We start from the raw sequence: 17383 nt of genomic DNA on the forward strand, positions 1-17383 counted from the left end.
CACTTCTGCTCCATTTGCTGTTGCTACAAAAGGGGATGACAATTTAAACAACCACTTCTGGGACACTTGGCTGATGCACACAGCTTTGCTCTGAACAAGATGAATGAATCCATTTACACACAATGGCTACACATTTTGCCATATCTTTATTGCACTTTTACCACGTTGCAAACAATTCCACAAAAATGCTGCAAAAGTAAGCCTAGAGCTGCTGAAAGCAGCTTTTTACCCATATATGTATATATTTACACAAAACTATCAAAAGCAAAATTGAAAAGTAGCAGCTCAGCTATGATAGTCTAGAAAGATAAGAGCTGCCACCTCCTTATGGACAAATAGTACAACTTGTCATTTTACATCACTTTGTAAAACCAACATTCAAGTATTCCTGTCAATGCACAATTAGTGAAATTCCCTTCTGGTAACCACTGTATTTATTATTATTATTATTATTATTATAATTATTATTATTTTTTGCCTTTAAAGGTTCTTAATGCCTTAACCCTTTAAATGCTGAGTAGCTGGGGGGAAAAAAGCATTCAATTTAAATAAGATACAGTGGATTAGAGCACTTAAAGGGTTAACACAAAATACTAAGTGGACTGTCACCACAAATAAAGTGTGAGTCACAAAACTATGCCATCCCTCTTAGTTAAATTTGGTAGGTAGGTCTGGGGTTTCATAGATATACCATATATAAATACAAAATATTAAGTAAAGGCCTCCTTTCTATACAAAAAAGGACAGGAGGTGTTTTGCTATCAGACTGTTGTCTGTCAATGATCTGAGTATTTTCTGAATCTTTTCATAATCTCTCTTCAGGAACTAATGAAAAGCATCACATTAGACTTATTTTTTCTTAATGAACTAATCCTTTGCAGAGCCTACACTTTACCTACTTTGGGAACAATTATATCTCATTTCTGAATTCACTGAATTCACAAAGTGGCATACACAGTCTTTTGCAAGACTTAATTTTTATTTTCTTTTTCTTTTTCCTCTTTGAATCTTCTGTACTCGGCTGGTAAAAACGTAGTCTTGCGATTTCACTACCTCTCGGTCGTTACAGTGTTAACATCAGTGTTAAAGTCATTTTCAACCACATTGTCATAACCATCCTTTTCTATACAGTCACTGACAGCCTTGAGGACAATCCGTAGCCGCCTGTCCATCGCCTCCAAGTGAGGCTGGTAGAGAATCGGAGCTATTTTATCTTTTAGCAAAGATTCTTTCATCAAGAGACTGAGTTTGTATTCCTCCTTGGCTAACAGCTGTAATCGCAGATAGGTAGACTTCCTTATTCTAGGAGAAAAAGGAGAGGAAAAAATGCAAATCAGTATTTTCATCACCGTTGGTCTTGACAGGGCTAAAAGGCTTATAGTCAGCATTGCATTAGTAGTGTAAAAAGCGTATTATGTGATCTGAAATGATGAGAACCAGGCACTGTCTCAGTCCTAATGAGCAGCTGGCATTGTCACCTGGCCAGTGATCCCCAGGGGCCCTTAGAGGTGGAGAGGTTTTGGAGCACAGCTCGATGTTGAAGTGCAGGCAGGGAAAGGCACCAACAGGAGCTGGTGCAGCATTCACAGGGTCATGTCCATCTTGGCAATGACACACGTGGCATTGAGCAGGGGGATGGGTGACAGCAGTGGAGGCTCCTCAGGCTCACCCTGCAGGGATGCCCAAGAGACTCCCCAGACACAGAGCTCACCCTGCATCTCAGCTGTGCAAAGCTGAAACTCAAAATATCACCTGCCCTCTCTGAAAACCCTGGCTATGGGCACCAAGGAAAGCTGTGGTGAAGCACCTGAACCAGCTGGGATAAGTTTTGCCACTTGACTTCCGTGGATATTTTGTCTTCAAGCCTCTCTTCTGACAGCTCATAGCCACACTCCTGCAAGGTCCTGATCTCAACAGAGCATTTAATGTGTCAATGCCAACGCTCAGGGATAGCTAAAGTCAGGCTCCATGGGTGGGATCACACCATGTCCTCATCTCCATGGTGTACAATTAACAGAATCACTTGAACATTTTCAGTCCTGTTAGTGGAAACTGTATAAACCAGGAAACAACTCCAGAGGTGAAACATACCTGCAGCACTGGTTTAAAGGCACCAATATGGAAAGTTCATCATGGGAATATTTTCCAAACCTATTTAAAGATAAGAGCAAGAACGTGACAAAGGATGTTTTAAAGACTCACTTTTTTCTTTTTTTTTTTTTCCCCCAGAAAGATTATTAGAGATATTTACCCTCTTCCATTATCTAAGTGGATAATAAACGTTTCATTTCCAAACTTCTCAAAGGTTTCATAGTGATGTCGATCCATGTTACCTATGGAATAAAGAGGAAAAAAGGTCATTCTCACCCTGGTTTGCCGCTGAGCCTGCAGGTCAGGGCAATGCAAAGGCCCCAGTTCAATGAGAAGCCCAGTGCTCCTCACACATGATGGCTGTGAAGGGCAGGGAAAGGAATGGATTTACTGAGCTCATTTGCTTCTCCCATGGATACCCCGAAGTGTGTGATGCTGGAAGATGGTGGAAACGAGCCCTGCTGCTCCAGCCTGGGGTCAGCACGGTGTGTGAAGCAGCCACAGCACATGTGAAGTGTGAGCCTTGGCTTAGGGAGGAGCAAATGCCTCAAGCAGGGCTGTTAATCCATGTGACTTTGTTAATATTGCATTAAACTTTTTGAACCCCGACCAAACATCCTGGTTTTCCTCTATTAAGAACTTTGTCCAAATTTCTGACTGCCTGGAAGGCCAAAACAGTACCATGGCTCTAACATATGGATCAGGATGGTTCTGCAGTGGTACAGCTGCACAGCCCCTTTGGGCACCAAGGCAGGCAGCCGTGGGACCTGCTCTTTAAGGTCCATGTGCAGAGTACTGGTGCCAAGCTGTGAGTTTTGTCTTCATGGCAGGGGTCTGGAGCTACTTATAGATGCCACATATGGCTCCTGAGCTGTGACTTGGCCTCTCCTGCTGCAGCCTATTGCAGAAATCTCAGTGGGGGCAGTGGCAGAGGATATGTCCACGCTGGCATGTGCCCAAGGATCAAGTGTGTAGGTTGGCAACTTACAGGTGTATTAGCTACAGCAGAACAGATCTCATATGAGAATGTCTCAGTGTTAACCAATGACTGGGCTTGGAATGTGTCACTATTACCCAGTTAATAATTATTTTATTCTGATTCTGTTGCATAAGCAGATGAAACCTTCCTGATAGATACCACAGCTTCCTTTGTGACAAAGCAATGCCTCTTCCCCCCCTTCTCCCCGACATTTTATAGAGCAAGGAGCAGAGAACACCACTGCAGGATGAAAACAAAGATCCAGTAATGAGCAGTCCTTGCATGTGCCTCCAGGAGCCATACATTACAGTGGTAAAGCACTCACTAAAGCAAACTGTGAAGCCCTTCACTGTTGTGAAGGAGACTGGCCTGACCTGCATTCATCATCACTCTGCATTTCTGAACATCTTTGTTCCTTTAATCTGCACTGATGGGAATACATAACCATGTAAATCTGCATTTTCTCATAATCATCTAGGATGGCACATACAGTAAATGCAGCTTCAGCCACGCTTTAGCAAACTGCTGAGCTATGCAAGCAGTGTAGAAAGAAATGGTTCTTATTCTAATTAAATGTTGCATTTAATTTTTGAAAGAGATGAAACATACCCATTAGGAAATCAAAAACTGTCATATCCATTATATCCAGAATTCTGGTCCCACTGTCATACGGGGGAGTTTGTTTAACCTCTTCACAATAATCTGGATCAACTTCCCATCTGGAAAAGGCAATGTTTTGATATTTTATGTGACATACAAAGCTTACTGAAAATTACCAAAAAAAAGTTATTTTTCAAAGATCTAGTTGTGTCATGTTGGACTGAGGGCAGGGTCAGGTAGAGGCAGCAAATTCCTCAGGCTGCTTCCAGCAATGCAGGCAACCGAGAAAGATTGTGACTGATGAAAAGGGAAGAAAACCACAAGATTGAAAACTATCTGGCTAATAGCTTCAGGATTTAGGAGACTAGCTGCACCATCAGTCATATGATGAAAACATCTCAGACTTGCTTAGGGCTGCTGATAGCAGTGAATCTTTCTCCCTCTGATAGGACTTAAGACAGGTCCCGTTGCATCCTGTCAACGCCACTGGAGGTATTTGTCCCATGAGGGAATTATGCCATTGAAGGTCCTTTTGGGTTCAGGACCATAAGCTGGAGCTCCTGGCATATTAAGTGCCCTGTCCCTTCCCAAGAGATGGAGAAATACAGACGCTGTCCTAAGGCCAGGACAGCCAGGGCAGTGACTGCAGCACTGGTTTATTTTCCCATTGCCCTCCCTTTGCTCACCACTACTCACTCTGCTTTCTTGCGCTTGTGGTAGGAACGTCTCCAAGGGTTTCTCCAGGTTTTCCTTTTTGCTAGAGACAAATCTGGTAGGAAAGCAGCCAGGGACCCTTCAATCTGATCTGGTTTTCCACACAGGGCGTGCTCTGTTGAGCAGTAGTAGGAACATTCCCCATAGAAGCAGATGTTGTTGGCTGGCAAATAAAGGAAAAGAGTTATAAAACCTACCCTTAAATTAGTATTTGAGAATTCATAAAAGCATTGATGTATGTAGGAATAGAAATAAATCCAAAACCCTGTTACCACACATAGTTTTCTTCCACTGAAACCACTAGAAAGACATTCATTTCAGTGGCTGTGATCACGCCCTGTGCTGAGCTTTCTGTGACTATTTCCAGTCTATTTATATATTCCAAAACCACGTTTGTTTGGGTTTTTTTTAAATCCTTCTCTTTCTCCTTTTTTTTTTCCCCCTAGACTTATACATTCTTTGGGTTCTATCTGTTACCCCAGGCTGGAACCCCAAATCCCACAGCTGAACAAGTGGCACATGCCCAAAATTAAGTAATTTTTCAAAACCTTGGCTCGTTTCTTTAAGAACAGAGAACATTTCATTCATTTACTTGTTGCCTTGTTGGTGTGAGAAGAACTGGCAGTTTTAGTACGGAGAATTATTTACCATGCAGGCTCCCGTGGGGGTGTGTGTAGAAGGTGGAAATAGCACAGATGTAACTCTGTCAGCACACATCCCAAACACAAATTTCTTCCTCCACACCTCACACTACTCCAGCAATCGCAGAAAAAGAATCTGCAGCAGGTTTTGGAACTTGTGTTACCTTAAAACCTCCCCAAAACTGCCACCACCTATTTCTGTACCAACAGGAACACCCTGCCCACGGGAATTCACTGAAGGTGAGAGAGAGCAGCTCATCCCCAAAGCCCACCAACGCTGGGCTACAAACAGGAACAGGAGCACACTGCTGCTCTTGTCAGTGTGCTACAACTCTTTTGACATTGCTTTCTGCATATAAAATGTCATTAGAGGAAGAGTGTGCCCTTTCCTCATGGTAATGCATGAAGCTGAGAAGTCACATTGCATCCTAATTCCCCACTAGGCCTCTAAATTCAAATATTATTTCTGAGCTCCTCACTCTTTGGGCAGGCTCAGTATAAATGAGGCAGGAAGGGCTGGGAAAAGAGAGAGGTGATTTTCTGCCTGCCACGGAAGACCTGGTGGCTCGGAAAGGTAAGCTGGTGGGTTTTCATCACAGTGATGCCCTGCAGCATGTGGCCCTGCAACATCACTGGGACATCCCCTCAGACCAAACCCAACGTACAACCAGTCAAGTGCCCCATGGAGATGGTGCAGTGCTGGTGGGAGACAGTGAGTCAAGGGGATAGGGAACAATACTGGAGTTAACAGGAGGGACCAAGGAACACAGCAAGGAGCTGTGTTTGGAAAAGGAGAAGTAGGGGAACATAAGGTCTCACAATGTGTTTGACTGTATTAAATAGCTGCATTATCTGGGACTGGCTGCTAACCATGGAATTACACCAAATAAGTGGACTGTAAGGCTGATGTGTTATTACTTGACAGTTTGTCTCAGCTTTTCATTTCCAAGCCTCTATTGATGTCCATCAGATTTGTCCATGAAGTTGTGATAACTTTGCTCTAGAGAAAGCCCTTTCACATCCCTCTGCTGTGACTGACTCATAAGGACCATCCATCCATCTCTGCTCAGAAACAACTAACCCAAACTGTATATTTACATTCACAGGGTTGGATCATAGCAGTTAAATACATCCTGGCTAAGTCCAGAAATATTTACTCTGTGGCCAAAAGCCTTGTTGGCAATTACTAAAAGAAAAGTACTTCAGGCAAGAGAAAACGAAGAACAGAAATGACAAAAGGAAGGAAGGGAACACTCAGCACGTCTGTACTTCTGACTTTGTAATTTAAGTGTTTTACCAAGCAGAATGTCCTCTCTTAAAAACTATTTTGAAAGCTTTTCCTCACATATAAGGCATACTTAGTCCCTTAGCATCTTAATTAAAGGAACAGTAACTTGAGATTTCCCATGAGCTGAGAAGTGATCATGTCCTTGGCCAATAAGCTGCTCAGCTTGGCTATTTCCTACTAACCCCAGCACAAGTCCTGGTGCTGCTCATTCCATGATATGCCCGTTCACTTCTAAACAGAAATCCCACTAATTTTTCATTTTATGCAGCTCAGTAATATCGTAACTGCAAAAGAGAAGTTTTGAAGCCCTTTTTACAAATTGCACAGGAATGGATGAACTGCAGTTAGGGAAATTTGGGTTGGAAGGGACTCTGGAGGCCTCTGGTCCAAGCTACAGCTCCAGGCAAGCTTCTCCAGGTTAAAAAGGTCTGCAACCCTCAGCTTCTCCTTGTGCACCAGGTCCACCAGCTCCAGGACTGTCTCAGTAGCCTCTTTCAGACTCATCTCTAATCTAAAATCAAGTATAAAATCAAAATCCAGACAAACCCAATCTAAGGCAAGTCCTGGGCACGGTGCCCTGCAGTCTAGAACCATTCATGGGTTTTCTTTTCAAAAATGGCAGCTGGACTTGGCACAGCTTTTGCAGGGTTAACACAGGTGCCTCAGCTTCACCTTCAACCATCCTGGCAAACCCAGAAAGGCTTCAGGTCTTCCTGTGAACCTGTTCCATCATTCAGGATGAAGGTAAAGAGTTGTCCAAGCAGCTGTGGGCAGTACTGCCAGCTGCAGATGGGCCATCAGGAAGGTTGGGATATTCTCAGCCAACAAAAACTGGGGGAAAACATTATTGCAGATAAAATATTTCAAGGGGTTCCAAGCTGCCACAAGGGATGATTTACAAGAAATCACATGCAGATGCTGCTTGCTGCAGGCTAAAGCAGAAGAGTTAGGGAATACAGAGATCCCTTCTTTCCTGGGCACCAGCTGCCTCAGTGGGAAGGTCAGGTTTTCCCTGTGCTGCAGCCAAGGTTTGTGTTTCCACAGATTTTAAGCAGTGGGGCTTGGGCTTCAATTCAGCTGTCTCAGCATCACCCCCTCATCTGTGGAGGGAGGGAACCACGTGGATTTATCGTGACCACTTGAGACAATTTATGTTCCGGGCTATCTGTGACCTGACTCCCACCTGGCAGCAGGAAGCCAATGCTCAGTTTTCTGACACCACAACAGTTTTGCAAAGAGCAAAAGGCCCAGCAATGCCCCCCACCCTGTGTCATCACAGCCTCTGCTGCTCGCTATGTAAATCTGACCTTTCAAAAAAGGAATTGTATTAAACACAGCATTTTGCTCAGTGGGAAGATAAATACTGTGTTTAATAGTTTGCTTCTGAATTTAACTTTGGGAACAATGAAACCCTGCTCTGTATTGTCAACGAAAGCAGCTGGGACTAATCATTTGACAGTAATCACACACTGGTATCCAGATAAATCTCGAGGAAGGCTCGGGGGCTGTGGCAGTGATGGCATTTGCTGCTGCAGAGTGATGCAGGGAGCACATGTGCTGCCTGCACCATTCCAGCCACTCATCCTGCTCATCCCTGCCAGGATCCACCAGCTATTGATCTTCCCACAGAGCCCCAATTGCCTGCACCAAGGCATCCAGTCCCCCCAGCAATGGCAAGATGCATCCTGTCATTAAGGCAGTGAACTTGCAGTAAAACCAAAAGTGTATTTCTCACCGAGAACTGAGAAGTTATTTTCAATGGCAAAGCTTTTTCTGCCAGCAGTTATTCTTCCTGTGGGCTCAGACCTACTCTCCACAGCTCCTGTCCATTTTCTGGGGATAGTGGAGGTGAAAGGATGCTGTATCTCAAACTACTGCTAATGAAATTAACTGCCTTGATTGATACAAAATAGACATCTTATTATGTCTACCTTAGTTCTTATATACTGGCAGTAAGAAGAAGCAGCCTGAATTATCTGTGGAAACATTCATTTTTAAGGTTTCTTAAAAATGTAGAAAAAAAAAAAAGAGGTACCAAATATAGAAACCCACAGTTCTCATTTAAGACTTCAAGGTGCAGCAGCAAGGCTCTTTGAAACCTAAGTAGGTGACCCACATTCTGCACAGCAGGCTGAGGGTGAAATTCCAGCTAGAGACACAAGCCCAGCACTTCATGGCCATCCCATGCTGAGAGTAGGATTTGGCTTTCCCAAGGCAAAATAAGAGGGAAAGGGGAGATGAGCTCCCTACTGGAGCATGGTCCTTCTCCTACCATTAAAATTCCCCAAACCTTATGTTCCTCTCACCAGATAAAGATGTTTCTGTATAAGTACACCCACAAAAGGAGAAACAGCCAGGAGTTTGTGCTCCTGCAGAGTGGGTAGAAATGGCAACAGCAGCAGTGCTGGCAAAGCAGGCAGGGAGGGATGTTTATACTTGCTGAAATGTTCAAATGCTGCGAGTTTGCAACCTGCAAACTCCTTCTTCATTATAAACCAAAATTGTTTCCCCAAAGCACTAGAAAGGCAAGAGAATCCCATGTTGCAATGTCTGATTTTCATTATCTGAGGAGGAATAGCTACGATTCATAATGAAATGCATGCAAAAATCATGGTCTGGTGATCGAAACTCCAACTAATTACAACAATTAAGAACCAGAGTGTCTGTGTACTCATCTGCACATTTTCTGGGCATCATCCTGATAGCTGAACAATAGTTCTCAGGAAGGAAAGGAACAAGGGAGGATACCTTAAAGCAAATTGCTTGGCAGAGCAATTCTTTCATTGAGCTTTGCATGACTGTTAATAGAGGACATTTAGCAAGCCTGTCCAATTGGAATACTGGAAAGAATACTGAATATTTACTAAAGCAATGCATGAAAAGATCTTTCTTTTACCTCCTCAAAATAATAGGTAATTCAGAATCGCTATTGTATGCTGAGAAGGGAAAAAGAATCCATAATCTTTTGGAATTGGTTAATATGAACAAAAACATAGTGCTTACTAGCTGTGTAACATTGATTTCTTTAAGCTGCTGCCTCAATTACTTCCAAAACGAAGGCTGACATCATTAATATGTCTCTTTTTTCCTAGCAAATTACCATTCATTTGTGAGAGTAGCAGGGCTACTGCAGTCTGCCCTACTGCAAAGGATGTAAAATTAATTTAAATAATTACTGACCTAATTCCATTTTTCATGTTTAAGTCCAAGCTGCCTGGAAGTGCACTTTTCTGCAATCTGCTTCCTCTCTGAGTGCAGCCTAATGCATCAACTGACCTGCCTGCTCAGAGCCATCACCACTTTCCAGTGGAAGAAGGGATCCTGCTCAGTGCTGTGCTCTGAAGTATGACTGCCTGCAGCTCCCTGGCCCTGATTTCCATGTCTGATGGGACAAGGGAGGTGTCCCAGGAGTGGGAATGCAATGAGGTTTCTTCCAACACATCCCCATGCTGGTCCAGGGAATAACACAGTGCAGTGATGAGTATCATCAATGCCCACCCTCTGAGGGTTCCCACTGCAAACCATGGGCTCCCAGCCCGAAGGGGAGAGCATTGTATAAAATCAATTTCATTTAGTGCTTGTTTAATTTTAAGAGAGGTATATGTGTGCATGGAGAGGAATGGATTGCCAGCACGACCATTAATTGTCACTGAGCACTCTGGGAACAGAGATGCAGTGACAAAGCCACCTGAAAGGGAGTCCCAGAGGGTCCTCAATAGGTGCACAGACTGGTTTGTGCAAGTATGATATGTCACACTTCAACTTCTCAGCTTTGTGAGCAGTTCTTCATCAAAACCAACTGCCCTTCATCTGCCAGAGGGGACAAATCAGCCTCTTCCAGTCTTCCCCAGGCTCTCTTTTCCCTCTCCATCCTCACCTTTCCAGACCACGAGTCTCACCCCTGCACCTGCCTCTTCCTTCTCTGCCCTCAATCTGCTGCTTGAGCTGCCTGCTAGGCTTGTGAAGTTGTTTCTAAATGCTTAATTTAGGATCTTTATTATTTTTTCATTAAGCATTAATTAATGTCTGCCTTTTAAGGTCAGTATGAAATACAAGACAAAGGTTGGGCATACGTTAATGAGAATCTGACTAATTAAACTGGGGACTTGTAGGGAAGAACTCTGACAAGTAACCAGCATGATTTAAGCAAAGTATATTGATTTAGGAAACGTAAAAGGGAAAGAAAACATTAATTGCTTAAGCACTTTATTCTCCAGAAAAGCCTGATTCATAGTTAATCAAGTATTTTAATTGAATTTATCTGAAGCTTCTAAATAAATTTGAATAAAGGATTATGTTTGGATCATCCCTTGGATGTCTGGAATTTCATAATGACAAGATAAAGATCTTCATCTGAACTGGCAGCCTTAACTCTGTGTTGCCCTGCTCTGGCTGCTGTAAGCTTCTCAGTACTTGAGAACAGTTTTGTAATTCTCAGAAATCACTGAAGTTCACCCCTAAGCCTTGAAATATAACGTTGGAAGATTAAAAATCAAGCAAACCTACTAATCCGTGTCTTACTTACCAAAATGGGAATAAAATTACTTATGTTTTAAATGAGCCAAAGTACCTTGTGCACGTAGACAGTCACAAGATTTTTTGCCATCATTTTTGTGTGATTATTTGCCTACAAAAAGCCAAGTCAAAAAAAAAAAAAGTAGAAAGAGAGAGACAGAGAGGGAGGGAAAGCAACTGATGCAAATACAAGAACGTCTGCCCATCAGGTTTGGTGAACACACGCTGTCACCATGTACTGTCACCGTGTACTGTCACCGTGTAGTGTCACTGCTGTCACCATAACTGTGCCTGTAAAATTGGAGTGCTCATAATAGGGGGCAAGACAAAACCTTCTGTAATTATGTAACGCATTTTACAAGGGAAGTTACTGTAATAAATAACTGTCTGCTCAACCGTGTCCTGCAGAGCTGAACACAACTATGAAGCTAAAAATAACAGCCGTAATAATGACTTTATTGGGGATCTGAAAAGTGTGATAAACATTTTAAGAGCGAAAGCACTGCAACAACAGGGCTCTGGTTTCTCGCTAATGGCAATAAATTGCAGTTACATTGGGAGAAACTGTAATTAAGTCTTTGGATCTTGACTTTAGGGATCTGGGATAAACAGCTTCTGGCCAATCACACACAGAGCAAGGGAAGAGATCTCCGGAGGTTTCTGCTCCAGATTGCCTCTTACACAAGTCACAGCCTGAGTTCAGCAACACACATTTGCATGCAGCTGAAATAGTGTGAGTTAAGCTACTGGAACACAGCACTATGCTTTAAGTTGAATGTTAACCTATATCTTCTACATGTAAGAACAAACTTAAGCATTGTTTTCGTACCTTAAGTGAAAGCTCTTATTTCTCCATCTCAACATCTCAGATGCTACAGAGATGCTGATACTTTTTCCCACCCTTTGCCCATTTTTCCCAATTCCAGTTGTACCTTTTGGTGAGCAGGGCAGAGTTTTATCCTGTGTTTGTAAAATTCCCACCCTGTGGAGCTCCATCCTTGACTGGGTCCACAAGATGTTTTGAAAGAGTAAAGAGTAATAGAGAGTGGTATTGGTTTCTGGGTCAGCCCTCTAAGCAAGAGCGAGGACTGGGGACAACTCAGATAGTTTCTAGTCTGTCCCCTGCCCAGCAGAGATTTCAAGCTGGAGGCAGGATATGTCACGTATCTTTCTTGATTTTTTTTTTCAAACTCCTGTTGTAATAAAACCTAAATGACTCTGAGAAAATTAGGTTTTGGTCCTCCAGTCAAAACCAGAAATAAATGCGTCTGACCAACAGAAGTGACAGATCACACTGCAGTAGGAAAAAAAGTCTAGATAACTAATGGGCCAGGTAATAAGGTTTAGGGTAAACTGAGAGCAACAGAAAATTGCTTTAGAAAATGTTCTACATAAAACATTTGTTGAATACATTGCTTTGGCGAACATAAAAGCCTGTCTCTGAGGATAATTTGTCAAGGGGAAAAGGCAGTCAGTTCAAAACAATACAGTCTTCTTTGTAAGCTATGTCTCCACATTTATTTTTATTCAAAGGTCTAGGAGACAGTTTTATTAGAAATATCTGAGCAATTAAGCAATCTACACATCGTTCCCTTAAGTATCTGTTCGGCGGGATAGAAAGAATATAGTGTTATTTCCAAGACTACCTGGTGAGATGAAAAACGTTCTCCACAGCTTCTTGTCACGAGTAACATCTCGTATTTCCCTTGTCATGTTAACCAGTCTACCTGCAACCGGTGGCACACGACGGAAATCCAGAATCCTGGAAGAGAAAGAAAAGAGGTAGTTTATGTAAAGGATTAAAATGTAATGATAGTGTTAGGTCTTAGGAAGCTTCATTACACTCTGAAGGCACATTTATCTGTGGTCTTTAAGTAGCAAAAAGCCCATCAACTTTAAACTGGATAATCCTTCATATAATATATTACAAAATGTGTCCTGAATGTGATGAGCTCTGACTTGCCTACATAGCATGGAGCAAAATACAGAAGGGTATGGGGGGCATTGTTCCGTGATAAAAATGAAGACACATACAATTCCAGAAATAAGAGACAGTGGAAATTTATTTTTTCACTTTGTGCTACTTCATGATTGTTATGACATGCATTTTGCTCACCAGTTTTTTAAGTGACTTGGGGAATGGGATTTCAGCCTCTTTCTTCCATAAACACCATGTAATTCTTTTTCTGACAGCCTTAGTATGTGTTTGATTTATTTCCTTCTGCTCCTCTCTGTTTTAATACCCTTACACCAACCTAAACAATCTCCCTGAGACTAAAAATTTTCCCACGGGCAAAGGCTGGGAGAAGAGGCTCTTTCTACCCCAAACTCCCCTGCCTTTATAGATCATAAAAACCTCCCTACTAAGCATTGCTATTAGATACAGTAAAAGAGCAAAGGCCCCATACAAAGTCTCCCCATAGGCGGGATTTTTATATCCACTGTCTGCTGTTCAGATTTTCTACACTGGGTAGCAACTGCTTTTCCTGCTTAGTGTGTGGATATTTAACATACCCCCCGTAGGAACTCCACTAATGCTTTTTTTCTACAGCACCATCTGCTTAAAATGGCAATATAAAACACAAAGCAGAAGGGATCAACACCGAGGTCAACAACAATAAAATAGAGAAGATCCCTGAAGGATCTCATCAGGATGGCTCCTAACAGCAAACCTACCCTGTGCCACTCGCTGACAGGTTCCCATACCCCAACCATCATCCCAGAAGGCAGCAATATTACACAACCCCCCAAATAATTTGTTGCCCCAAAGCTTCAAGCTTTCTAAAGGATGTTTCTCAGCACTTCACAGTGTGAGAGACACTTCGGTTCTGACTCAGCCTGTGAAATGCTGTTGTTCCTGGCCCTATTGTTAATCACTAATTTTTATTTCCCACCCCTAATCTGGGCAGGCTGAGAGGGCTGCAGTCCCTTGCCAGTCTTGGGGTATCCACCATCTCCTGCACTATCTCTGCCTGGGGGTACATTTTCAGCTGACAGGACCATGAGATGACCACCAGTGTCCTCTCCTTCACACTAACTTGTGGCCTAAATGTGCTCCTGATCTGGGACAGTCCCAGCTTTTTGCTGTGAAACCAGAACTCCCTTCCCACCTCGATTACTCCCCTCTGAATGCTCGCACCACTCCCCACATCTCACTCGGATCTCTGTGCCCTGGAGCTAATTGGGGTGAGCCAGACTCCCTTCACATTTACGTGACACATTCCCCCAGAGATGGGTCCTCTCCATATGTACTTCGAGATCACAGGGGAAATTAATTTCTCAGCTTCTCTTCCATATAGCTTCTCCTTCTTTTTGAGAATTACTTATTGCCAGGCTTCTCATTCCCAGAGCAAGTCGCATTTCCTAATTATTAATCTACCCTTTCATCATCTGCCATTTCATTTATTCATGGAGTATGCCCACCTTTGTTCGACTTTCCACTTTTAAAAAGTAATTCAGTTACAGGGCTGGCCAAGTGCAGCAACTTATCACAATATTTCCCCTTTTCTTCTAATGCAAATCCGTTCTACTTGCCTGTCCAGATGAAATGCTGCTATTTCTGCATTATGTCTCTCATAGTCTGAGAAATAAAAAAAGTCAGGCGGGGTTTCTTGTTCTCTGGTTTGCCTGCAAAGGAAAACAAGGGAAGTGTTTTAATGAAGGGTTAGCATTTCTAAGGAGCAGTGCTCAGTCATCAGCATGCTATTCAGGAGTTCAGAATTGTTTGCTTAATGGAAGACCTTTAAATACCTCATGTGTGCATTATTTGCCATGCAGCCTTCATTTTATCTTCTTTCTTAAACTACTGTGACAAAAAAATGGGAATTCAAGACTTGTGCACACAGTCTGCTGTCACAAAGCTGTTCCACTCAAGATTCTCGCTCTATTTAACAAGATCTGTTTTATCACTCTCAAACATTTCATTAGTGATAGTGGTGAAGACAATGTCATTTCATTAAATTATCATTAATCGTAATTAATTTCCAAAAGTAATAATATTTTTCTTTCATCTTTGGCAGCCATGCACCTCCTATCTAGAATATGCCTCTCTTTTTGTGTTACTTGGAGCCAAAAGTGACATGTTTTTCTTATTTCAGAAGCAACGGGATCATTGCAGTTTGACGGCCACGACACATGTCGTGTTTCAAAGAACATTAACAAGACCGTGCTTGAGAGAGGGTGCAGAATTTGTTGTTTCTTCAGTTTAAGAAACAATAAAAAGTGTCATTCTGATGGAAATAGAAAGGGTAAAGCTTCCACACTGCACTCCATGGAAAATACAAAGCTCCATGTTAAGACAGAAGTCTCACTTGTGGCAATTTCAGTCCTGATGGAACACAACTCGGGCAGTTGACCAACACAATGTCTGGGTCCCACCTCAACCTGCATTATGCCCTGTTTTGAAGTTTTCAGTGGCAGATAAGCACAGCAAAGCTGTCTGCAGAGCATCTGCAAGGGAGGACAGTTCCCCAGAAGAGGAAAACAAAGCTCTTTTTCATTCCCCACTGCCACAGGTGGCCCAGCTGACAGCTCATGCGTCACTCCTGCTACCTGCTGGCAATTAAAATACAGCTTCTGCATGGGGACCTTGGCGCATCAAAGGCTTTGGGGTGGTGCTGGTGCACAGCTCAAACCTCCAGAGAATTTGCAATAAGCCTTAATTATGGGGTTTGTTGGGAAACCAAAGCTGTGTCCACCCACGACTGCGACTACCAGAGATGGTATCTGCCCACAAACCCTCCTGGGGCTCTCCACACTGCTGGAGAAACCGGGTAAGTCTTGTGGGTTTTGGCTGCATGAAGACTTTGCTATGCACCCAACAGGGTTTGAAAGCCTGATATTCTTTCTCAGACATTTCCTCTTATATTAACATCTTGGCAAGGCACTTGATCTTGCCCTAAATGATGAACAATTGCTATCACAGAGACAACATCAAGGTATTGTCCAATGTAAGTCAAGGTCAGAGTAGCCTTGGACACCCCAGTGATGCTCTGGCCAAAACAGCAGTGATAGTGGTGGCCACAGAGGTGGCCAACACTTGGCAGAAGTCCTGCTAGGGCCCTGCTGTGGCCAAAGGGTTCACGAGGACACAAGCTAAAAGTGAGCCTGGCATAAAATAAAAAATAGCATTTTGCTTTGTCTCCATAAAAAATGCAAAAGTGGAAGGAATGAGCACACCCACAAAGAGCAATATGGAAGAGCAGAACCTCTGGCATCCCACACCATGCACCACACAATCAAGGCAAGAGTTAGCAGAGCTGCAACCTCACTGTGCATATTCCCCTAAAAAAATGAAGGAATGAGCCCTGAATATAAATTCAAAGAAAAAGATTAACAGATTTCTTCTAGGCATAAGATTACACATTTCTACATAACTTTCCCTCCCCTCCAGATTTTAAAATAGTTGATTTCTTCAACAAGTCAGAGAAAGAAAGATTCAACCCAAGATTTTGCAAACTTTACACATATCAGCACAGCTGATAAGTTGCAGAAAATATTACTAATTAGCTAATCAATGCCATCTGCTTTTTATCTCCCAAATGCTTAAAACATATCACGTTTGTTCCTACTCCAGAAAATCCTACTCCAGAAAATCAGAGTTGAGTAAGGGCGAGATCTCAGTCTTGCAAGCACAGCCATACCCCCAGCCCAGCTCCCCTGCAGTCAGCACATCACTGCCACGATCGTCCGGTCTCTCCAATTCCACTTTTCTCTTTACTCCCTGCCACCCCCGGCAATAGCTGGGGATATTATTCATTTGGGAGTAAGTACAGCTGTCCTGCAGGCTTAGGCTTGTTTGTTCATATTTTTCTGCTGTCATAATGTGTTATTAAGTGGTAGCAGACCCTCCTAAGAAATCACGGAATTTATTGTCCTAAAACCTTCAAAACTGAACACCAAATCCACAGTGAAATCTAGACAATGGAAATCCCGGTATGTGAACCCGACAATACACCATGAAACAAATTCCCAAGTTTCTTTGGTGCTTCCCCCTACTTAGCTACAAAAAACCACTCTCCAGCCACTGTCCACATGGTCCCTGCCCATGTCAAACACATATGGTACCCACTTCTCTGTCTCTTGAAAATACTGTGTTACTCAGAACATAGACTAGAAGGAGGATTTATCAACCCCCAAGCTGCTTTACAATCCTTATGTTCCTTTGCAGAGCTCTGCAGAACTAAGATGTAGCAGATCCAAACACCCTGAAATAACCTTGGAAAACCCCTTCTGCTGACAATACTTCATGGACAGAACAGGAATCTTGTACCTTGGATCTGACTTTAGCTAGATAGACTTTTATTCAAACAGACATTTATTATTAATTTGATGTCTGCAGGAGCACCTAAAGAGGTTCCTTGGTAACTGCCCAGCCAGAGTAAGCTGCCATACCACCAGCAAACACTAACATGTGAGAGGATTGTAGCCCAAGGTAGACAACTGAAGCCACATGAGCTTAACACAGCTCTGAATCAATGCCATCCATGGAATGTCATGAGAATGGCTTTAACAGGGTTAAAGTGCACTTACATCATAATCTATATTTTTTACTTT

General features: G+C 42.8%; 1 protein-coding gene across 1 annotated transcript in view; it reads right to left on the bottom strand.

The window, feature by feature from the left end:
• Positions 1–976: 976 nt before the first annotated feature.
• The window catches only part of FAM20C (FAM20C, golgi associated secretory pathway kinase), a 56788-nt gene continuing 40381 nt past the window's right edge, over positions 977–17383 (bottom strand). Inside the window, exons 5-11 of the mRNA XM_017813529.1 lie at positions 14363–14455; positions 12475–12590; positions 4367–4547; positions 3680–3789; positions 2252–2333; positions 2092–2151; positions 977–1302 (exon numbers count right to left, since the gene is read on the bottom strand). Coding sequence (XP_017669018.1) covers positions 1050–1302; positions 2092–2151; positions 2252–2333; positions 3680–3789; positions 4367–4547; positions 12475–12590; positions 14363–14455 — 895 coding nt within the window. The 3' untranslated portion in view covers positions 977–1049. The remainder of the gene's footprint in view (positions 1303–2091; positions 2152–2251; positions 2334–3679; positions 3790–4366; positions 4548–12474; positions 12591–14362; positions 14456–17383) is intronic.

Source organism: Lepidothrix coronata, unplaced genomic scaffold (assembly GCF_001604755.1).
Source record: "Lepidothrix coronata isolate B3197 unplaced genomic scaffold, Lepidothrix_coronata-1.0 Scaffold41, whole genome shotgun sequence".
NCBI classification, from domain to species: Eukaryota; Metazoa; Chordata; class Aves; order Passeriformes; family Pipridae; genus Lepidothrix; species Lepidothrix coronata.